Source organism: Tetrao urogallus (assembly GCF_951394365.1).
Source record: "Tetrao urogallus genome assembly, chromosome: 1".
NCBI lineage: Eukaryota > Metazoa > Chordata > Aves > Galliformes > Phasianidae > Tetrao > Tetrao urogallus.
In genome coordinates this window covers 133,442,980-133,466,978 of record NC_136813.1, presented here as the reverse complement: position 1 = coordinate 133,466,978, position 23,999 = coordinate 133,442,980, and the positions used below count along the sequence as shown (strand labels likewise).

The 23,999-nt window shown below is 45.3% G+C and overlaps 1 protein-coding gene across 1 annotated transcript in view; it reads right to left on the bottom strand.

Annotated features, from left to right (window-relative positions):
• Positions 1 to 23,999, bottom strand: part of CACNA2D4 (calcium voltage-gated channel auxiliary subunit alpha2delta 4) — a gene marked incomplete at both ends in the record, with an annotated part of 113,856 nt that overhangs the window by 42,667 nt on the left and 47,190 nt on the right. Inside the window, 5 exons of the mRNA XM_079550891.1 lie at positions 15,048 to 15,128; positions 17,878 to 18,005; positions 19,627 to 19,722; positions 20,933 to 21,026; positions 22,928 to 23,025. Coding sequence (XP_079407017.1) covers positions 15,048 to 15,128; positions 17,878 to 18,005; positions 19,627 to 19,722; positions 20,933 to 21,026; positions 22,928 to 23,025 — 497 coding nt within the window. The remainder of the gene's footprint in view (positions 1 to 15,047; positions 15,129 to 17,877; positions 18,006 to 19,626; positions 19,723 to 20,932; positions 21,027 to 22,927; positions 23,026 to 23,999) is intronic.

The window sequence follows — 23,999 nt, the reverse complement described above, 5'->3', positions numbered from 1 at the left end:
TTTCATGCAGTGTCTTCCCCCAACCAGATTTTAAAGCCCTCAGACTGCAGTGCCTCTTATTAGTCTCAGCTCTTTTCAAACTGACAAGGAAGGGGAAAAAAAAAAAAGCAAGAGAGGAAAAAATGAAGGAAACTCAACATAAGGACTCATTTTGTATTGCTGGAAGTGGATAAAATGCTGTCTCCAGGGGAGAGCGCACATTGCCATGGTAACCTGCTCTAACCCATCACAGTGGGTATTCCTGGGCTAGGAAGATGACACCAGAGGTCGTGCATCCACAGTGCCTGTGGATGGTGTGATCCTTGCCATGAGGAAACAAGCTGGCAGCGAGCCCAGCTTGGCAGGGTACTTTGCGAGTCACCCTTGTTCAAAGGCCAGCAGGCACTGCAGGTGGCACTGCCAGGGCACCTCACCTCTCCCTCCTGCTCCAGCTGGATCCTGAAGCCTTCAGACATCTCACAGTCCTCCTGCTCGCTGCTGCTAGGTCCCCGTGGGAGTGATGCATACCAACTCCTACCCCCTCCTGATCCCAGACAGGTTGTACTGACCCATGGGCAGGCAATGACAAGTCTTCAATAAAAGCCTGGATTTGCAAAATTCCTTCTGGTCTACCAGGGCCACCAGAGGCAAAGAGACAGGATGCTCTGGACTGTGTTAAGCATGATACAGGGCTGCATGGGACAGACGAGGATGTTCTCCAGGAAGCAGAAGACCAGGCTACCCTGGAAGAAGGACTGGGAGAAAACTGTCCACCCACCAGTGTGGGCACACATCGCACTCCCACTCTCAGCACACTGCTCGTGAGGAAGATGAGGAGGAGGAGGGAGGCTGGCAAAATGTGAGGAGGAAGGACTCTTCTCCCATGCACACTGTACAGCCACACAAACCATCCCATCTGCTGCAACCATAGCCCGCTCTGAAGGGCAGAACTGGTGCACTGCAGACTCCTTATGTGTGTTACTGCTGCTCCACATTCCCAGCAAGCCTGGACTAGACTCTGCCTGCTGAATCCAAATCCCCCCCAATCTCCCTCTCAGGGGAACTTCTCCCTTTACCATACTGGACTCCGCAATCATACTTGAAATGGGACTTGAGTCAGAGCGGTATATTTATGGATCTATATTTTACTTGCATCAAATAACGGTGAAACATTGCACAAAACCAATGGGATCTATATATGTGTGTTTGTGTGTGTGTGTGTGTGTGTGTGTGTGTGTGTGAGAGAGAGAGAGAGAGAGAGAGAGAGAGAGAGCAAGAGAGAGAATGAAATTGTTTTTAGAGGGATAGACTAGAGGCAAAATGAGTAGGAGGGAGGCAGGAGCTGGGGAAGGGGGAAATCCTCCTTTCTCTGCACCTTCCCTGTGAGCTCCTCCTGTCCCGACAAATTTTAATTTGTTGCTAATAACATTTTCTATATTTCGTGTTGTGGGCTGATGATGACCTTGCCCATCCTTTCCTCTTTGTTTTCAGTTATAAGGCAGAAACTCTGGATTCATCTCAACCCTAGACAAGGGACCGCTGTGTTTAGAAATCCACCAAGGAGAAAGACAGGAAAGGGGAGAAAAGAATGTTGCTGAGAAACATGAAGGCTGAATGCTATGGGGAGTCCCACTGGAAAGCAAATATCGTACTTGGAAGGACAAGGACCCGTCCTCTTTCATGCAGAGCAGAGTAATGGGATTCACTGGGAAATTACCTTCTTGTACCACTGGCAAACAGGCTCTTACTCTTTCCAAACACACCTGGAAAGCCCTTGCACTGTCAGCAAGCATCTCTAGGGAACAGTGTCTGACAGGGTCAGAAATTATGCTCTCCTGCAGGATGCCAGGCACACAATGAGCCCCAGTGCTCCCTGTAAGCCCAGGAAATGTGTTCCTCTGGTGTGTGGAATGGGGGCTCCTGCAGGCATGGGGGAACACCAGTAAATGCACTCTTTGCTGCAGGCAGGGGTACCAATGCCAAGAGCAGATACCTGCCCTCAGGGAATGGTCTTCTGGGGCAGGCATGCTTTCCTTATGGGCTGGCAGGACCACCAAAAACATCACCCCTGCTCCCTGCAGCCCCCTGGCCCCACACACCCACCTGTGGTACAGGCAGGCACATTTCTTGCAGGGAACAGATGGCACTTGTAATTTCTTTTTCTTTTTGTTACTGTTTGAGGGAGAGCAACAAGATTTTCTAAAACGACTGAATGGAGGTTTCTTTGGCATGAGACAGAAAATTTTTAAAGGTATATTATATTTCTGGCTTGTTGTTACAGAAGAATAATAAAGAATGTATTTTCCTATGCTCCTTCTTGTTTAAGTGAGATCTCTGATAGCAACTTTCCCCTTTTCTTTTCACCAATAAGGAAAACACTGCAGGGATGCAATCAGCTAAACAAAAAAGCCTCTGAATTTCCCTATCTGCATATGCTTCCCTATACATACTGTTTGAACTTGGAGTGATCATGCACATACATGCACACATGCAAATGCTACAAGCATAAGCCCTTGGCAAGCATCTGTCTGCAGTCAGGGTGAGGCTGGAGGACTGAACACGCAGGCAGTCAAGGTGAGACCCTGGATCTGGAAACAAACAGAGGCAGCTCCAGGGACACAGCCAGGCAAGGGCGATTGTGTAACAAGGATAAGATACTGTGGCAATCAGCTCATTACATAAAAGTAGAAAGGGCCAAATTAATCCCTAGTGTAAGAACGCAGAAGCCAATGGAGTTATATTCAGGTCAAATTTGATTCCAAAAACCTTTTTTTTTTCTTTTTTTTTTTTTAAATTAGAGCATAACATTCAATGAAACTTACTGTAACAAACAGTGAGCTATGGGTTGCTGCATCTCCAGATTTCTGCCTCTCCTGAGCAAGGTTATTTTAAAATGAATGGAAATCTCTATCTAATCCTATTGCACCCCCAAGTACACAAGCTGTCACCCTCGGAGCTAGATGAGTCTCTCCACCAGCTGTTCACTAGCGAGGCTTATCACACGCAGCTAAGATGTTTAAATTCTCCACTCCCAGCACTACGTATACACAGTTCATCACATACTCTCTCCATGAGAAACAGCTAATTGTGCGGCACGTGGAATCACAAGGAGTGTTAAACCCCACCACAAGCAAACCCTTCTGCCACTATACTGGCACTGTTATACTCAGTCATACTGTTAGGCTCAGTCTGACCTTCAAAGAGAAACTGTAAGTAGAATCAAGGTAACAGCCAAGGTATCTCTTCTGCTGAAAAGGTATGTGCTGTGAGAGAGTCACCACTGTTGTTCAACACTGGTGTGTCCATGACGCATAGTTTTAATCTAATTTTGCCATGGAGGTACAGGAGCACACAGAGGTACTACGCAGCAGTTCATATAATAATCAGAAATGCAGAACTGAAAATAAAGCAAAGCCAACACACTCATCTGATGACTCTCAGCTCTTGGTTCATAGATCACCTGGGAGCAGCCTATGATTTTCTGCAATTTGATTATCTTTTGTTTGGCAAATGTATTTGCTCCCTATACGTACCTATTCACACAGACATATAATTCTATATATATTAACATGTAATTTTGCATATGCCTATATAAAATACAATGCCTCCTCAGTAGCTTGTTCATGGGCAGCTCACTCTGCAGCCTTGCAGAGCACTTGTTGGTACTGGTAGGGAGCACAGGTCAGAAGATCACTTTCCATGTTCTTATTTGATAGGTGCAAGTCCTAGCATGCTATTTCTGAGGACCAAAAAGCCCTTTCTGAGAATACCGTGTGACACAAAGAATAAGCATTCCTTGAAGAGTACAGTTACAGAACAGGGTGAAAGCGAATAAAATATTTCCTGTGTCATTCTGGGAAGCTTCCAACAACAGCAGCAGCCCTAGAAAGGCGGGGACAAGGCAGCATCCTCACAGCATTTCTCCTTTAGGAGGGTGGGAGAGAAGCAACCAAGGGGCCAGACCTCTCCTTCCTACAGTTGCACTGTGCTGCAGCCAGGCAGAGGCCATGTGTAGGGCACCTGGAGAAAGCAAAGCATGCTGCTCAGAATAACAACATGTCTTGTGTGGAGCTTCTGAGCCAGGACAACGACGTGCCGCTCTTTGCTCGGAGCACTAGGTCCAGATCTGGCCCTTCATGTTTGTTTTTTCTGTGTTCTAACTCAGGAATAGACTTGCTTATTAAGAACATCTGCAGAAAGTGAACATGTAAAGGGCACAGAAAGAGTGGCAAATGCAGGTATTTCATTTGAGAAAAAACGCATGGACTATACACTGAGATATTCACCCAGCTCTGCATAAAGCTCAAGGGAAATATCCAGAGTAACAACAATGCTTTGCATTTCTATAGTGCTTGCCTTTGGCAGCTCTCTGGGAGCTTGCAAGCATTAATGAATTCACAGAGGCAGAGATTCAGAGAGTATAAAGGCCAGAAGGGACTTTAGATCATCCAGTCTGACCTTCTGTGTATTGCACGCTATGGGAAAGTGTGTAGGAAAGAACCACAAACGTTATTTGAGGGTGGCAGAAAATGCCTTTCTGTGAAAAGGCTTAAAGAGCTCAATCTGTTTAGCTTATGAAACAGAAAATAAAGAAGTTATCCTGTAGAAAGTCCAACGGTGTGTTTGCATGCAGCTAAGGTGCATTTTCCAGAAAGGCAAACCTTTGATTTGAAAATATTCAAGAGATGACCAAATCTCCTTGCTTCCCTTGGTACCTCACCAGAGCAACTATTCACACTCATTATTAGTGTTCATACTTAATATCTTATTTGAATCTGCTTGAATTTAGTTTCCCATCATAGGTTTTTGTTATGCTTCTCCCCGGTAGATCAAAAATCAACCTTTTTGTAACCAGTATCTCTTACTTTGAAGGTACTTTATACACTAATCACATCATCTTTCAGTCTTTTTTCTTTGGTAAGTTAAATAGATTTTCATTAAGTTCATTTTTGTGATAAAGCACTTCCTCTGATTTGGAACAATGCCATAGACATGTGTTGCATTCTTTTCCATTTTTCCTCCTTGTAGAAGCACACTCCTCACAAATCTGTGCCCTGCACTGTCAGCAATGCCTAGCTTTTGCCATACAATAGTAAATATCACCTTTCCCTACACCTGCCCATGTCTCACAATGCGCCTGCTAGGCTATGAGGGCATTATTCTTACTTAGAGATGCATGCAGATGGAAGAGATACTGCAAAACCCTTAAATCATTTTGAGGAAGCTGGTTAACAGGAGACTGGTTCTGATCCCCTCTACAACCACCATTGCTGTAACACTGCTTTCCCAGATTTCAAACAAGATTCTCCACATTGAAGTGATTCCTGGTAAAAGAAAATTGTTTGCTTAAATCTGATGTTGCCTCTCCAGCAGTTGCAACTTTCTAATTCACTTCTGGTCTCATACGGTATCTCTCAGATCTCTCCCCAGGACATAATGCATTGGTTCCCATCACTCCTCCTCTCTCCCTGATTATCGCTCTCTTCTGACTGTTCACCCCCTTTCAGCGACTGCTTCTGACCAGCTGCTTTTCAGATCCTCCCTTCTCTGATCTCCTCAAACTGTCACTTCTCAGTTGCCACAAGCATGCCAGCCCCCACATCCCCATCTGCTTTTTAAAGGATCATTATCATAAGCAGGGGCTTCTCTGCTCACTCCTCTTTACTCCACAAATACCCGAATCAATCCAGAGAAACTATCTTGGCCAGCCTTGCGGCCTTCCAGGCGCACCACCACCTTCTGGCAGATTTTTCAAACTTCAGCTTAAAACCACGTGACTTTTTACCTCAGATTACGCCTGGAAAGCTGTTCTAAAACTGCATTAGCCTAATGGCTAGAAACCCTTCTGTAGTTTTTCACCCTAAATATCTTCATAGCCTCACTATACTATGTTGTTTTCATATTAGCAATGTCGTTGAGATTGTTTCCCCCAAGATGCACTTATTACAGCAATCCTATCTGCTGAAGACACGATCCTTTCAATTCTCTCAGGATATGTTTATCAACTCATTCCGAATTATAGAATCACAGAATTGTTTGAGTTGGAAGGGACTCTTAGAGGCCATCTGGTCCACCTCCTGCAGTGAACAGGGACACCCACAGGTAGATCAGGTTGCTCAGAGCCCCATCCAGCCTGACCTTGGGTGACTGCAGGGATGGAGCATCCACCACCTCTCTGGGCAATTTCTTCCAGTGCCTCACCACCCTGACTGTAAAAAACTTTCTCCTTGTGTCCAATTTAATTTCCCCCCCTCATGTTTGAAACCATTTCCCCTTGTCCTATCACAGCAGACCCTACTAAAGAGTCTGTTCCCTTCTTTCTTATAAACTCCTTTAGATACTGAAAGGAAGAATTAAATAATAATAATAATAATAATAATAATAATAATAATAATAATAATAAATCCTTAATTTGGTAAACAGATCCTGTGAACTTTTGAGAACTAAAGGTTGATGAAGAATGGGGTGGAGCAGAGGAGGATGTGGCTGAGGCATGACCAGAGCTGTTGGGTACCACTAAGTATGCCTGGTTGCCTTTCAGCAAGGATTTCAGGATTGGACTCGGTAGGCATGAAGGGGCCGAGCCATGAAGGACTCGGTTAGGTTCCCTGAATTTTATTTAGGTATCAGAGGGCAATACAGTCTACATTGAGGATCCTTACTCAGATGTGGCAAAACAGACCCAGCAGCTTCCAGAAGACAAGGGCTGCCTCTAGTCCTGCTTGCCGTGCTCTCTGCCAGGTTATAGAGAGTTCCCTGCACATGGATTTCTAATATTAGTTCTCAAGCATATGACCTTGTCTGTCATACTACTGAAATTCATTCTGTTTCTTGTATTCCTGACAAGGTCAAATAAAGCTTTCTCTATGATATCCTGGTCCTTCCCTGTACTAGCAATGCCTTCTAGTGTTGAGTCATCAGGACACTTCCTCACTATCTACTCCTATTTTTGTCATGGTCTCAGACTTACATTAGCGAAGACTGAATGTGGCTGAACACTGGGGAGAGCTACGAGTAATCTTGTATTAGATGGACAGGTGATGTTGCTGTTGCCATCAAAGTAGACTCAATTTTACCTCCCTGCCCCTCACAGCTCCTGTGTCTTTCCTGATCTCCTTCAGTGTATCTAATTGTTTCTTATGGGTCACTGAGACACAAATATGAGAAATTTGAATTTTCCTATGCCTTCCAGGAAAACAATCATCTGAAAAAAAGATATTGGGTTAGTCCAGCACAATCTAGCATTGTTGAACTCAGGTTGCCTGAATTCCCTTTTCCCTAATCATATGATAATAATTGCATTTTCCTTCATGATCTCCTCTGAAGTATTACAAGCATTACAGAGGTTGCACTGATCTGAGACTGGCAATTCTCTCCCTTCCCTAATCCTGACTGCTGAATTTTCATTTTTCCAGCCAGCATGGAGTCACAACTGCAGGCAGAGTTGCAAAAAACCCTTGCTGCGTTTCCATATAGCAGCTCTGCCAGGGATGGAGTGCACCCAGGCCCACGCACTGAATGCACTAAGCAGCTTGAGCTGCTTATTCCAGTAGTCAGCTTGTTCCTTCCCCAAGGACAATATAGCTGTCCTTATTAATAACTTGGGTACACAGTCCTCTTTGGTTTTGGCTCAGACTATTAGTCTCCTTGATCTTGACTGCTCTCACTCCCCAGAAGTGGCCCCGCTTCTTACTCTCTTTTTCACTGAATAGCTGTAGAGTCTTTTGCTGTTAGTTTAAATCTCCATTCCAGGGTCTAACTCAGCTTGATTTGTAAGCAATCCTCACTTTATCCCTACACTTCTTGATTTCTAAGACATCACCTTCTTTGCTGTCTCTTCTCCATTCCATGTAGGCTCTGCAGAGCCAGCTTAAATAGCCTAAGCAGTTGCCTGTGGCAGCAGGCAGATGCAGGGTAGCAGAATCACACACTGGCTCACAACATTCCCCTCAAACCCTCCAGCCATGTGCTTTCTGTGAAAGCAGTGCCAAAAGTCAGAAGCCGACCACCCTCCTCACTCTCTGAGCAAGGTGTGGGCAATCTTTTTGGACTGATGAGCCATGATGATTTCTTGATAGCGCTGAAGCAGAACAAGAGCAGGGAAGGCAGAGGAAAAGAGAGTTGCTATCAGTAAAGCCCCTCCCTATACAGACTGAGAGTCCAGTGTAAATGCATTTGGGAGGAACAAGGAATATTTCTGAGAATATCACCAAGCAAATTACTGCGATGAAGCTCTAAGCAAACTGGTCTGACCTCATAGCTAACCCTGCTTTGAACAGGAGGTTGACAAGGGACCTCCTGAGGTGCTTTCCAACAGAAGTATCCTATGATCCTATGAATGAGACTTCTGTATCCCAGTGAGGGAAAGGAGGAGAAGAAAAAGGTCTTGTGAGTGGAAAGGGCTGCAGCGGGAGCCTCTTTACATAGCTTTGTGATGGGGAGATTTGTGTCTTAAGGGGATAGAGCAGCAGAAGAGGAAGGAAATAGGCTGTTTGGTGCTAAAAGTCATACATCTTAGGAACAGACTGGAACTGCCTCAGACCTGCTAAGCTTCTCAATCTGTAAAACTGGTTTGCTTATGCCTTGGCTGAATTTAGGCCAAACCGTCTCACATAGTATTTCCTATAACCTGCTGTATTTACCATCCTCATCCCCACATTCACAGACTGCTTCTGTGACCCTTTTAGGATCTTCTCAGTTGACTTCACTCCTCTGCCGAAGTACAGGCCCTAATACAGCTCATGACATCATCTGTAGCTGTGCCAAAGCCATAGTCCTTGCAAGGACAACACCACTTTACTCCATGTATTCACATGCATAGATAGGAGTTGCTGTGGAGGGACAAGCACAAGTGAGGCAATGTGCTGGCCTTGCACTCAGCTTGGTGAGAAACATTAATGCTCCTTCCTTGGCAGGCTGAGGATCCTCACACTGCTGTGAATCGGAGGCCCTGGCTTATCTGTGACCCTCACAGATCTTCTGTCCTGCTGAAAAGTCAGTGCATATCAACAGACTGCTGCCACTCACCCACACCCACTACAAACTACATCCACACAGATTACTCATGCATGTACCTGTGTGTACACAGAAAACACAAGTGTGCAGCCACACCTCATGTAGGAATACATGCCAGTATGTGCATGAATATACTGCTATGTGTGCAGACAGGTATCACAACCACACAACACACTACAGAGAAACTGTAAGTGTATGCAAAACCACACAAACAGCACAAATTCCCTCACACACTGTGCATCTATGTATTCTACATGCAAGATGCTCTCACAGGTCCACATGGCCCCAAGCAGACACAGATCCCTGATGATTGTGGCTGGGTAGGAGTTAATGCAAGAGAGGATAGGAAAGAAATTAAAAGCAAAAAAAAAAAAAAAGAAAAGAAAAAAGAAAAAAAGAAAAAAAAGTTGAAAACCCAGCACATGATTCTTCTCCTATCACATCTGTGAATCCTGGAGCGCGAGAGTAATTGTCTGCAATGAGTCAGACCAAAAGGCACAAGGAAATGGTTGCTATGGCAACCCTTGCACTGCTCTAATTCGGCTCAGAATTAAAACGATATCAAATAATTTGCAAGCAAAGGGAACACGGCAAAGGCGTTGAGTGTCAATCTAAAAAATCCAGCTATATGCAAGCCTCTCCTGAGTCAGTGTCAAGGGCTCTCTTCCCTTCAAGCGTGACAGCCATAGCAATCAGAGGAGCTACAGAGGCGAGAGAGATGGATAACCTCAGGCGAGAAGATTTCTGCCACACGCAGGCGAGAATGAGCTCCTGGGCTGGAGGTGCAGCCTGGAACAGGCTCCAAAACTGGGGATGGGCAGCTGTAGGACCCAGCGGGCTCATTCCCTGTGCAACAAGCAATGTCCCCACACATAAGGACAGTCTCTATGCTGAATTTCTTACCATTGTTGCAGACAGCACATACACCATGGATTAAAAGAAAACTGCTGATGTCCAGCCAGAGTGGGTGGAATGCTATGGGAGTTGTCTCACACACTTATTTTTTGCATTCTCTCGAAGATAAAATGAATGCATTTGTCCCCACTGTCAGTAGCTACTGTCTGTTTGTGGAGACATCTGTACATAATGGAGAATGGAGAGATACTGCTCTTGGCACGCCACTGGCACTGCGTGATGCCAATAACCTGGCCTGCGGAAGACTGGCTCAACTCTTAGTCCAATCAAATGAGCACTCACAGATAAGAGCCTCCAGATGGATCTCCTGAGAGGTGGAGAAGGCACGGCTGCTGGTAGTACTAAAACCACAAACACTTCTGCCTTACTGACTGCCCCTGGTGCTTCCTATGCCTGAGCTCCAAGCGCAGCCCCTTCAGATGTCTCTTATTTTGTCAGATCAAAGGGCTGCCTCAGAAACTGCTTAGGCTTCAGGGAATGCCAGGAAGGAATGGCATTAGACAGAAACTAGCAGTAGCAGGTAGTGGGATGAAAATGAGTTGGGTGTCCCTTCTTTCTGCCCACGCTACGACTGAATGCAAAGAAGATCATGCCTTTCCATAAAGACTCCCATGCAATGCCTCAGAAGCTCTCTGACATCCCCCCACTGTAACCAAGTTGGCACAACGTGCAACATTAAAAGAAGGACAGCATTCCTTCTGAATGTGGCAGCACAAGTTCAGGAGATCAGCTGCTCTCAGACTTTTTATTGGTAATATCATGCTGGTTTCCAAGTCAATCTAGTAAAATCACTTCAATCCTCTTGCTTGGATGTGTCTATTTCAGTGCAAAAGGTGCTCATGTCATTATAGCTTATTTCCATGCATCCTAGCTGCTTCCGCAGGTGCAACTCTCTCAACTTTCTGGAGAGGAACAGAGAGGAGGTTTTATCCACCCAAACAGCAAAACAGTAGGAATACAGAATTACGTGTAGATTAGTTTGAAAAGATGCCACAGCAACAGAACTGCTGAAAAAGGCACCTGCACCTCTTCCCTCTGCTTGCTGGTAACAGCCAGCAGGAAGCCAAAATTGGACCAAGGAAGAGGATGGAGAGACGTCAAGCTGGCCAGTAAATGCTTTTCAAATGAAGAGCTTCCATCATACTGATAGAGGTTGGATTTTAACCAGTGGTATAATGGCAAAATTACTTTCCATTACCCATTTCTCAGACTGACTGATTTCAAATACTTTTGAAAAAAATCTAAGCTTTTTTGAAATCTGCTCCTGCTGTGAGTGCAGAGCTCTTCTGAAAATATTGGCCTTAATAACTTGGTGCCCCCAAACTCCCTCTGTACAATAGGAATGATACTTCTTTCAGTCTTCTTTGGGCTTGCCTAGGACTCTTTCCAAACACATCTGTGCATACTGTTATCATCACTGGGTAACAATTTCAATGTGCCATAGTCATTGTAAATAAGAAGGAACGTTACCTTTGAATATAAACAGAGGTGAGAGGTATTGCATACAACAAATCTGGATCTCCCAGCTGCTTGACTGGATACTCTATTTGTTTTACTGGGGACAATGGAGCTTGTGCACACCCCATATTTTGCTGATATCAGTCATCTCCCATCCCCAAGACATGACAGCAATGGCATGGAACCAGTCCACCAGAACGAAGACCTTACCTGTCCCTGCTCTGACTGGCAGCCAGCTGACCACCGCATAACTCAAACAGAGAAAAGGCAATAAAAAGAGACATCATACCCAGACCAAAGTGACAGTTAAACTCCTGCGCAGATTCCAGCAGTTTCACTGGGGCTTTAAATCACTAAAAGCTGCTGTCAGCAACTACATGTGATTTCTGCAGCACACCCCTCCCCACCGCCCCGGAGGACCATAAAGCCTCAGGCTACTGACTCAGTGGAGGGAGCAGATGACAGTGCTATCTGGGGCAGGACTTGGCTTGAGGAGAGTGCCATCACGATTCCTTATTTTTCATTTCCAACTAAGTTAGAGCTTGTGAAAGGTACTGACTGACATCCCAGGAGAATAGCCGCCTGCTAATTAACTATAATTAATCATCCAGGCATAAGTTAATGTTTGCATAGTGCTTTGAACTGCCAGAGCACAATATAGCGGGTAGATAGTATGAACTCAAAGGAACAGGTATAGCTGTAGATTCGCCGGCATGGCTTCCCACTGACTCTGAGACTACTTCAATCCAACACACATAAGTGGCTCCACTGTGTTATCTGAAAGACCTGTGGGTACCTCCAGCCCTCAAAATGTCCGCATGATGTCCCACATGCCCCAGGTTCACGGGCTTGGCTGAACCAAGCCATGCAGAACCAGGGGGACGGAGGCCCCATGCTCCCCCTCCATTTCTATTCTCAGCCCTCCAGCCCAGCTGCTCCCTAATCCTAGCTGACAGCTCCCTCGCTCTCTGACAGAGCCCAGGCCGATGTCATCTTCCTGGACATTTGATTTTAGGAGTTTGCCTTTCTCTGCCTTGGCTGGGGCCTGCCATTCAGCTGCCAGAACAAAAGGGGCCCTGTCAACGGTGTTCTCCTTGCAGGGGCACAGGGGGTACCCCCTCCCCAAAGGCACAGCTGTAAATCCTAGAGCTTAATTTTTCACTGCACGCATAGTGAACATTTCAGAGTGCTTACAAATCCCCCCAAGCACCATCAAGTCAAGGAAATGACAGTAACAATCAGTGGCAGAATGACAGGCCAGTTCATACAAATTGCACTTTTATAGGGGCACTTAAAAAGCCTTCTGTTGTCCCCCCTTTACAGAACTGTGACAGGGTTTATCCAGAAAGTACAAGACTATGCAGATATTTGGCTCTCTGGGAACAAGTGCTGGATACCAGACTGATTTCTGGTAGTTTCCTGACTCTACATGAGCACAATTACCATGCTCACCAAGGTCTGATGCCATCTGAATAACAATAATAATAACAATCTGCATCCTATTCTGCTCTGATTGTCTCTTGTTGTGCCTCGTTCACCCTCCTTCCCTCACCTCTCTCCTGTACCCAGTGTGGGGGCAGGACCATATTGCAGCATCATCTCTGCTGCAGCCTCCACTGAGAGGTGAAGTTCCCCAGAACCAGGTCCTAGCCACTCAGCACTAGTGTGTAGGGAGCAAAGGGAGACCTATATACTTACTTTCATACCTGCTATCCTCAAGATCAAATAGTATTGTAGTGGGTAAATCTTTTCATTTCTTTCTTTTTTTTTTTTTTTTTTTTTTTTTTTAATGACTAGTGGAATTATGAAAGATTCAGATGATTAACCTATTCACTACTGGAAACAAAACAAAAGGTAATATATAGTGCCACTTCTCTCCCTGAAGCCCCACAACAAGTTGTAAACCTCTGCCCAGTATAGCAGATGGGATGTACCTCAGGAAACCCTTGCACTTCCACTGAGGTCAGTAAAGGCTACAGCTGGAGCCCGAAGGATTTTAGACCCTTTGGGAGAAAATGTTTCCTTCAGTGCTGCTGAATATACCACGTGTGAAAGTAAGCAGGAGATGACTGTGGTCATGTCACTGAATATGCCTACTTGCGACAAGGACCAATGGTATCTCTACGGTACAAAACCAATTGAGAATTCACTTCTGCGTTTCTCTGATTATGAATGAGGAAAATCATTTGTTCTGTATCAATTCCACAAAGGTCAGAAATTTTACCTTGCAATTATTGTTTTGACAGTTTTTTTTCCCCTGTCCTCTGCTGCTGCTTTCTCCACCCTCTGTTTCCACAGCAGAGGATTCTGCCCCTTCACACCATGTCCATAGAGACAGTTGATTCAGAATCCAGGATAACTGAGGGGGTGGAAATCTCCACAGGGGTTGTGGGAAGTGCTGCTGACAGAAGAGAATTGGCTCTGTCAGGGGCAGCTCCTACAGCCACTTGTTCTTGCGTTAGCTCTTCTACCTAGAAGTTTCCTTCCTAGTATTTATGTTGAGTGCCAAATCAACTGTCTGTGTGCCTCTGTTCTAACTCACAGGTCAGGAAAAGAAACAAAAAGAAACAAAAAGAATCACGAAGAATAATCTTTTTTAAAGAGCATTTTTTTTCCCCTCTCAAATTCATTGCCAGAAAAATGTCTCAGAGCTGCACACTTAGCATAATCTCAATGCCATTTCATTCTCTGCCAGTGTACTTGTAAAGTGACAGCTAGTATTGGTTTGGGGAGTATTTTCTATGAGTCAAACAATTAAAATGGACTGTACTGAAAACACCTTTTTTTCACAAGAATCTCTGGACAGGCTTCACTTCCTAATAAATTCCGTTGTTTGGATTTGAAGTGGTGGAATAGAATTGAAAAGCACTATTTTGTATCATCAGTCCCTAAGATTATAAGTACTCTCACAAACCACATGTGATACTTAGAGAGTACTACTCTCAGTTGGAACTTACTAAGAGCCTGGAAATCAAGGAGAAGTTCATCAGATGAAGTTAAAACGCCATAGTTTAACTTAATAGTAGACTGAAGATCATCTATTGCACCTGGGTTTACCTAGTCTACGTAAAATAAATGGCTGACAGTGATTTGAAGGTATTAAATATAGCCTTCTCTCAGAAGCAATTACTACTGAAAATGATAAAGGTTCAGGTTCAAAAGCTTTTGGATTTTGAGGGAAATACTATGCTTTACAAGTATTCCAAAAGTAGATGCAGAATCTGGTGAAAGTCTGTCAAATGGGGATCAAAGCTCAGATAGAAAGAGAAGTTTAGAAATCTAATATATGAGTTGGAAATCCAGCAGCAAGCCCATTCCACCAACAGAAGTTATTTTTCAGCAGAGATAACAATAAAGATGTAGGAATGTGCTGTTCTTTCGAAACAGTTCAAAACTTGCACAGATTTCTCAACCTGCTCATGCTCCAAGGAAATAGCCAGTCTCAGTCCACAAAGTCACTGGCACTGAAGATAGGAAGTTTCCATTCAGACAGCCAGCTTCCCTTCCAAGACATGTAAGCCATTTGTACCTTTTTGTTTAGCCTAGTTTTCAAACATGACAATCATTTGTGGCTCCCGTCACTTCCGTTGAATGACAAGAAAACAGCTCTCAACTCCTGCTCTCAATACAAGATGCTACCATTTCATTCAAGAGAGGAAGAAAAGTCAGAAATTTCCTACCTGCAGCAATACCCATCTTCCCATCGACAGATACAGCCACTGCCGTGCTAACTGTCACCACTTTTGGTAGGCCGCCGCCCTCTGTCAACACACAAAAACAGCAGACTTGGTTAAATTCACCACCGGAGATTAGGAAAATGCAGCAGGATTTGCATCCAGATCAGTGCATACAGATGCCTCAGCACTGAAGGATCCAGAGCTTTGGAGGAATGCATCTTCCAAACCACGCTAAGAGACCTAAAGGGCTAATAAATAAGGAGAGTCGTTTATCTCATGATAGAAGTGGTATCTTCAGCATGAAATGTAAAGGATCAGCCTCTTCCAATCTGAACAGGCAGAGCTCTTAGGCCAGAAAGCTGCTTTGCTTCACATCCCAGCTAAGCTTTGCAGGCAGAGTAGAAGCAGGACAAGGAATTCTGACATTGGCCCTACACAGCAAAGGCCATACTTATGTTTAGCTCTGCTACCCAAGACAGACTAGCATTACAAACTGGAGAGACAAACACAGTGCTCAGTGTACTTCCAGAGTGCAGTCCATTTTAGAAACAAAGTCTTATGGGATATATTTGGCTGTTTAAACTTTGTTATGCCCAAGGGTATCCTGTTTATGTTTTAGTTGCTCTTTCAAGTGTCCCTGCAGGTCCTGTGTCCCATCTGCCAGCCCCATGCAGATCTCTTGTATCCCACAGGGCAATTAAAATAGCATGGCTGGATAGACTTAAGCAACTGAGCCCCACGTCCTCTGTCTTTGTTAGTGCAGTTGTTTCAGCCTGCAATTGCCCATGTGACAGATTCAATTTTGTATTTTTAAGTGATTAGGTTAGCTTCAGCTGGGGCACCTATTTTGAAACTGCCAGGGGACAGTTTGAAGGTCAGCATGATCGATTTAATGTGTGACTGACTTCTTCCTCGCATGCTGGATGGAAAACTCCCGCTCAGAGGATGGGTCAGGGATCTTTTCCTTCCCAAGAGCTCAAGCATTTGTTACTGTTTTCCATTTCTGCTGTCATCGTTCTTGTTGGTACCCAGCATATCCTGAGCATGATTCAGTGGCTACTGCAGTTTAGCCTGGAGTCTGTCTTTTTCTTTTTTTTTTTTTTTTGACTGAAGTCAGATTAACTTACTAAAGGATGTCAGAAGAACTGGTAAAGCCTCTGTGAAACAATGACCTAGCCAACTCATGCTGACATGCCTTGCTCCTGATCATGCCTTTGTGGTGAACCCCACATTTCAGGCTCACCCCTGGAATAGAACAAATAAGCAAAACACAGCAATAAGCAAAGAACCCCAACACATGAGAGATCTGGGTTGCAAGAACAGTCCTACGCGGCTGGCAGAGCTTTCCCTGCTGTCATGTCTCTGAGACCTCTGGACTCTGGAAGGAGGTACCCTGGATAAATTACTCTGATGACTTGCAGCCATTGCCCACTGGACGCCTCCCCAACACAGGAGTCATCAGGCTCTTGCCTCTTACATGATCAGAGGAGCATCTGCTGTGAAAACTCCTTGTCACATGGTGGGCATACACAAACTTGCAGAAAGCATGGAAAGGGTATTTAAGAATGTAATCACCAAGAACTTCCTGAGAAACTGGGTGGCCTGTTCTGGCCAAAAGGTTTGCTTCTAAGGATGTCAAATGAAATGCTCAGAGTCTGCTGTAACAGTAAGCACAGTAACTCATATACTGTAACAGTAAGCAAAGTAACTCAGGGGAACTGGGTATTATTTTCTGGACTCTTCACAGTCATCTTGAATGATCCCATAGATCACAGTTTCACTGGGCTGGACTGTTCACCTCTAAAATGACTAATAATCACCTCTGCAATTTAGAGCATGAAGTATTCAGGGGCAGGCATTACTTCTTACAATGTACCTGAGTTGTGGCTATCTCAGAGGGCCCTATAGGGTGTTCCTGCCTGTTTTACTAGCCCAATATCTATTTCAAAGAACAAACGCTGTTGTGTGCAAGGTTTCTCCTGCCATGCCTGTTTCTTTCTCTTGCCACTTAAGTGAGATGTAAAGGTGCTATGCAGAGAAAGAGGCTTTGGTGGAAGTTTTCAAGTATTTCCACCTTCCACCTCTCTCTCTTTACATCTTGGTTCATCTCTTGCCTCCCTGTGTTGTTTTCTCCATTTTGCTACTTGCTTTTCCACCTACCAGCCTCCCACCACTGTGCCACAAAAAGCTTCGACAGCTAAAGCGCTGAGCTCTGTGACAGAGACTGAGTGCTAGGGGCTGGGGAGCAGAGGGGATTTCCACCTTCTGTGTAGGAGTCTCATAAGAGGGTTTTGTTTTGATTTCTTAATTTCCAGGCTCTTCTGCTCTCTTCCAGCCTTTGAGGAAGTCCTGGCTGGCTCTGCAAGCTCACAGGAATCAACACTCTAAGCAAGAGACACCAAAAAGCCACTCCTTGCTTTTCTCTGGTGTTTGAACTCTTTTGCTGAGTATGAGGTGATATAGTCGAGTGATGTGATGGAGGGGACATCGGGCACCAATGGCACACTCTCACTGAAGAGGAAACAATGGAAAAGCACTCCTCCCTTTTCCTGCACTTTCTTCCCCAACAAACCCATCCCTTCCTGTCGTGGAAAGCAGCAATGGGAAAAAAAAAAAAAGACACCCTGTGAAATCAATTCTTGAGTGTTTGCTGATATTCCTCGTCAGTCCTGGCCACTGCCCTGATGGTTCTGACCCTCTGCCAGCACTCAGGGTGTGCAAAACATCATGAGGCCTGACCTCTGCAATTCTCACTGTGCGACAGAGGCAATAAAGGGATCGGAAGGAGCCCAAAGCTTTCTCTTCATTTTTCTTGCATTCAGGCTGAGGTTACCTGAGTCATCTTCTGAAACGATGCTGTAGATGAAGCTCCCTGGGGGATGCTCGGCTGCCCGGCGGTACCACAGAGGGAAGTGGTCCATGGTGAAGATACTCTCTTTGTCCTTCCGAGTCAGGAATTTCCTGCCGGAAGAAAACGGAGAGTCGCCTTTTGCACAGGGCAGCTCTGCTCGGGGAGCCGCGTTCTGCAAGTCCCGAGGCCCGGCAGCCCCCCCCCCGCCAGGCTCCCCGACACTCTTGGGCCAGCGCGGCCGCCGCGCCGCTGCCAGCCGCCCGCCAGGTGCCGCTGTTGCCCAGGCCGAGGCCCGCGGCGCCGCCATCGCCCCCACGCCAGCCCCGAGGACGGACAAGGGGAGGTCGCGGCCCTGCGGCTGGACAGCGGCTTCTGGCCTTGGCAACGGCCCTGAGCACTGGGAATACATCCTCCTCTTCCTCCACCTCTCCCCTGGATGCAGCGTGGGCCGCCGTGTGTGAGAGCACTGGGCAGGGCCGGGGGGCAAAACGAGATGCTAGATATTGAGCTCCTAGCGATGCCCGGACTAAAGAACCTGAGGAAGCAGGTGCTTCTGAAGACAAGAGTATGGGTGCTGGGGCATGGCCTGCCAGGCAGCTCAGGAGAGCCCTGGAAAAAAATCAGGTCATTGCCTTCCCTGGAGAGCTCTCCTTCCTGGCTGACAAATCCTCTTTGTTTTCAGGCTCTCCTTTCGATGAACGTTTTGTCATAACAACGGTTACTCATTTATACGATTCCTTCCTTTCAAGAGATCCCAAAAGTGCCTCTCCTGTGACGTGTGGGGATCTGTCATTGAAATGTAGTGACTACAACTGTTCAAGCATTGAGCAACGCTCCTGATGAGCAGCGTGGGGTACTGAGTTATGCTATTAGCTTTCTATAGCACTCTTTCTTCCTTGACACCAAAGCCTGAATACTCCAAGTTATTCAAAGACTGTCTCAGAAACAAGGCGAGAGTGGCTGTCGGGGTGTGCACTTCAGGCACAGTGCAGCTTTCTGCTTTTGACAAATGATTCATATCTGAGAAAGTGGGAGATAGTGAAACACCTGCCAAGAAGCTAAGGACCACCACCACCATCCTGTTGTTCCATCTGCCTCTGCAACCTGTCCTTTCATACAGCAGCATGTTATCAGTCTGCATGTTCGAAACTAACCAACAACGAAAATCTATGCCCTTTCCATGTCGAAAACCTCCACTGAACATGCACTTTTGCCTTAAGGGAGGGGACAAGAGAATGAATCATATATGACAGATGTCAGTCACATCACTTAATGCATCACTGGAAGATACTGGGGTAGTAATGTGATGTGGGCCATGTGAGAGCCAGAACAGAATAAAACAGAGAAGAACTGAGACAGAAAGATCAAACCTAGCCAAGCTGGGATGTCATAGGGCACTGGAGTGCAGAGCCTTTACATTACAGAATGCTCCTGGGGATATTTAATAATGATGGACATTTTCTCTGTTAGCTGACTGAAGTCAGGGAATAATAGAAGTTTCTTATTTTACAATGAAATTAATGCATTTTGGGACAGCACTTCAGGAAAAAAATCAGAAGGATCAGAGCAACATAAAGGACCTGTACCCTGATTCTGTAAATCAGTTCCCATGCCACCAAGGTCTTTCTCCTTTTCTTTCTGTGTCCTCAAGTACATTTCTAAGTCTGGGAGTGGTTTCAGAGACACCTTCAGAGACACAGAGAAATCCCTTAGTGCAGCTTAGGGACTTACCTGTTAGAAAGTTTCTCAGAGCCCACATACAGGGCACTTCTCATGAGTCCAGCCCGAGTGCCCAGAAATGCCATCTCAATCCCTGCCTCAGAATCCCTGTGGAATTAAAACACATTAATGACAGCAAGTTTTTACTAGCTAACAATTGGCAGGCTTAGACTTGTGCCTGGATTGACACATTGGAAGCTTGCTCATTTGGTTCTTTGGAAGTAGAAAAGAAGCTGCTCTCCTGCTAGCTCTGCTCCAGCTGCCTGCATGTAGGTTGAATCAAAGAAGACTGCAGGGAGAAAATGGCTGTCTCAGGCATGCACAGGACAGGTAGGGTAGCAGACTGACTGTAGATTGATTTGTATGAGGTTTTCTGGAGTTACTAAGGGCACTGGTGGGAGAGTTGCACAGTGAGGAGTCTGCCATAGTGTGGTACGGAACAGATGAGAGAGATTTTCTGGTGTAGCTGCTGAAGGACGGTGCTGGTATTTGGGTGATTTAGCACAACTGCCCTGGCTCAATCTCCCTCAGCAGTAGGGATAGTGGTAACTGAAACAGGAACAGGAGTTCTGTGGCCACACACCTCTGTGAGTAGCATGTTGTTTGTTGAAAGTAGATCTGTGTGACATGATACCAGATACTACTAGCATCAGATGCCTCACTGGGAATAATAAAGAGGAATGCTTGCTGAAGCCAGCCTGTCCTCTTCCTTCCTGAGTCTCAGTTCTCATCAGGCATCAACAACAGAAACAAGACCAAACTCTCTTCTCCACTGCTAGTAGGGAAACAAATTCCATGCCAGCTGGGATGTAGCTTTTGCTACAGTCATGTGGAAGTCAATCCAAACCATGTTGCTGTCATTCAAAGGGATAACTGGTGCATAGGGAAATAACTCCAATACTAATTTTAAATTGAAGCAGTCTCAAGTGCCCCGAGATCCCAAACTGTCAACTACAGAGATAAATGCTGTGCATCCAAGTTAAACATAGCGAAGAACTGATGCTGAACACCCCCTACAGTGACACATCTGGATCACTGTTGTCTTCCAGTAATAGTCAGACATTTGGCATTAATATTCTGTTACCAAAACAATCCCTCACCAAACTACAGGCTTCCTTTAGAGAGCCCAACCAGCTGGAGTTTTCTCCTCAGAGACACTTTTGAGCTATTTCTAAATCTACTGAGCTACTTCTAACAGCTTTTTGAGCTATTTCTAAAGTTTCTTAGATGCTTTGCAGAGATCTGTGACTGTTTTCCACGCCATCTGGAAACACAGCTTCAACAGTGTGTTACACGTATTTATTTCTCAATCACTTACGTGGACATATTGAGGGCTAGGGTTGTCCAGTAGGCTTCCATGGGTGCAGTGACCACTGCATCAAACAGCACTTCCTGGACCAACTCCTCATCGCCTACAGAGGAAGGTGAACAAGAGTCAGAAGAGAAAGACATGTCCCCGTAGATGTCTCAGAGAGTTTCTCATTGTGAACCCTCTGCCTGACCCTGGGCAGTGGAGCAACAGGCACAAATGAGGCCTCCATTTCTAGGACTAAAAATATGACCTACAATCCTAGATGGAGAAGAGCACAGGACGAGGTGTTACAGCTCAGATTATAACACTGTTTCCCCTGCAAACTCAATGGAACGGTTTACGTTTGAAAGTGTAAGCAAATGAGAGGCTTCCAAATGAAGTTATTCATCAGGCTTTGCCTCAGATCCCTGCCTTAACCTTTCTTCTGGGTGTCCTGTTGTGAGGATGCCATCAACCCCATTCTACTCGAGAAGATTTCTTCAGAGCCCCTAGTGACTTCTTGATGGCTTTTAGTTAACCACCTGTCCTTACTGTGAGTCTCACAAAATGCTCTCCTGTCCTGGTTTCCCCCAGACACCTGACCAGTCTAGATTACCAGTTCAGTCCAGTCTGCATTGGGTCTTAGAGACGTTTAGAAAAGTTTGAGATATCATTATGTGCTAAATGGTATAGTCTAAAATCCTATTCATTTGACCCACTTCATTTCTATGCTGCCCTATTTCCATTTGTCTCACAGCATGAGGACGTGATGGCTATCGTATTGCAGATGTGGCCCTTCCAGTGCTGTTCTAGGCAGAGCCATCCCCTCTGTTTCAGTGTTTCTGGCTTCACATTCTGGCTTGAGCTTCCAGGTATCCTCTAATCTTTCTTAATCGCAATTTGCATGACACATTTCTCCATCTCCCTGTCATTCAGAACTCAAAATCAGAGGTCACCAGCTGATCTTTCCTTCCTCAGGCCCTGCATGCCTAGGTTGTGTCCTAGTCATATTTCTTTCTCTCTTACAGCACTTCCAATCTGCATGCTTCTCCCAGTCAGCTCTCCCAAAACTTTCCTCCTTCCTGGCCTCTTCAGCTACTACATCTCTTTTCAGCCTTCTCCAAAACAGTCAGGAGGGGTCTGTTCATACAGTGTAAGAGAGGAGCAATTATCAGATTACAGACTACATTTACATCTAGTTTTAAGATTAAAATCCTTGAAATCCTTGTATCAAAGCTTTCTTTGAATCCTTTTAGAATCATTACATACAGAATATTGATTCAGCACTTTGCACGACTAAGAAGGCTGAAGCCATGGAGAGCGGGGTGAACTGAAGGATATCCTAAAGCTAAAGTACTGTAGGGAGATCCCTATGCACAGTTGCCCACTTCTGTCTACCAACAGAGATCTCACTCTGTAGTGGTGCTACATCAGCTGCTTATGTGGCTGCACCTCACATGGAGAATCAGACCTGTTACAAGGGATGAGCAGCAAGGAAGGTAATCATTCTGCAACATTTTTTTCCCCCTTAAATCAATTACAAATTGTGTTTGGAAAACACAATTAGTAACATTTCTCTGAAAGTGTTCATCAGTCTCCATGGCGCAGTGCAATCCTCAGAGGATGCTAGCTGAAGCTCTGGGGAGCAGAATAGCCACAGCAGCTTTCTGGATCCTCCTGCCACCATCCTTCTTGTCCTGCTGGCTGGCCCATCTGAAACGAGGTGTTCAGCCCCCACCACATGCTACTCAAGCCTCTCGATGTTACGTATGTAAAGATCTCAGAGAAGTCAAGTTATGTGACAGCTTTGAAATGGCAAAAAAAATATATCTCTGCTGAAGACAAGAAAGTGGATCCTCAGCTCATTTCCACTTGTGAATTAAGCTAGGCTTAGGTTTAGCCCTGCCAGCATGAACAGGAGCCTCGGGAACTCAGCCTGATACCAATCAGCTTCACAGTTCTCACTCCTTTGTGACAGGTAGAGGAAAACTCAGCAGGGCCTTTGGGATGATGAGAACTTACATTCCAGGTCAGGTTCCTCTCCTGTGAGGAACCGGATTACAGCCTCCAGCTGGCTGAGCTTCCGATGGTCTGGATCGATGTCTGTGATGCAGTAAATCCTGGTGGGTAGGGAAGGAGAAGCCCAAAAAGGCAAAAAGAAATCATCATCAAATAAATGCTTCTTGAGAATAATAACTGCAAACAGGAATTCAGCAAGAAAGCTTAGGGTGCAAAGAGTTTGCTGTTGTTGCACACCATGACCACTCACACTCCATCAGTGTGGCTTTAAGTGAAGCCCTACCAGTAAAACCAAGCATCAACTGATGGCTGTGCTTGAATGTCCCATGAATATAGTAGGGCTATGAGCATAAGCTCACAATGCAACATATTAACAGTCCTAAATAATTACAGCAGATTTATCAACACTGTACACTGTGTAATATGTGTACCTTTGTATTTATACACAAAAACAATGTGATGGAGAGACCTGAAAAGCAGGGGGCCACGTGCAGTGTGAGTAACACTGGGCTAGGAACAGAAAAAAATGAGACAGAGATGCAACTGTGAGATGAGGAATGAGCCTGCAGTATGATACAGTGTCAACAAAAATTTTCCAATGGGACACTGCTGTAGGATGCATTTAAGGGAGAAATGAGAGAATGTTTTACAAGCGTGGGTGTGTGTATAATAAAAGAAACCAGCTTTCTAATCCTGCTTCCAATTCTGACTGCTTCATTGTCGGGACAAGGGAAAGGAAGGGATTCTATGAGAGAATTGCATCTCATTAAGGAGCTGAAAGGAATGATTTATGAGGAAAGTCTAGGAAAAATGAATATGTAAAATGTGGTAAGCTGACACCCCAAGTTAGGAGTAGAAGAAGTCACTGCATGCATCTCAAGTGCTCTGCCTATGAAACTTGACAGTGTAATGAGAGGTGTGAAGGACTGCGGGGCTTCTTGAATATAGTTATTTTGGCTTTGATGCAGGCTGGGTTCACGTGCCTGAGTGTAACTGAATGTTGGGTTCATGAAAATCCCAAAGCTCACAGCAATAAATGGAAAGTGCCATGTTTTACCCTGTCTTCTATCCAAAC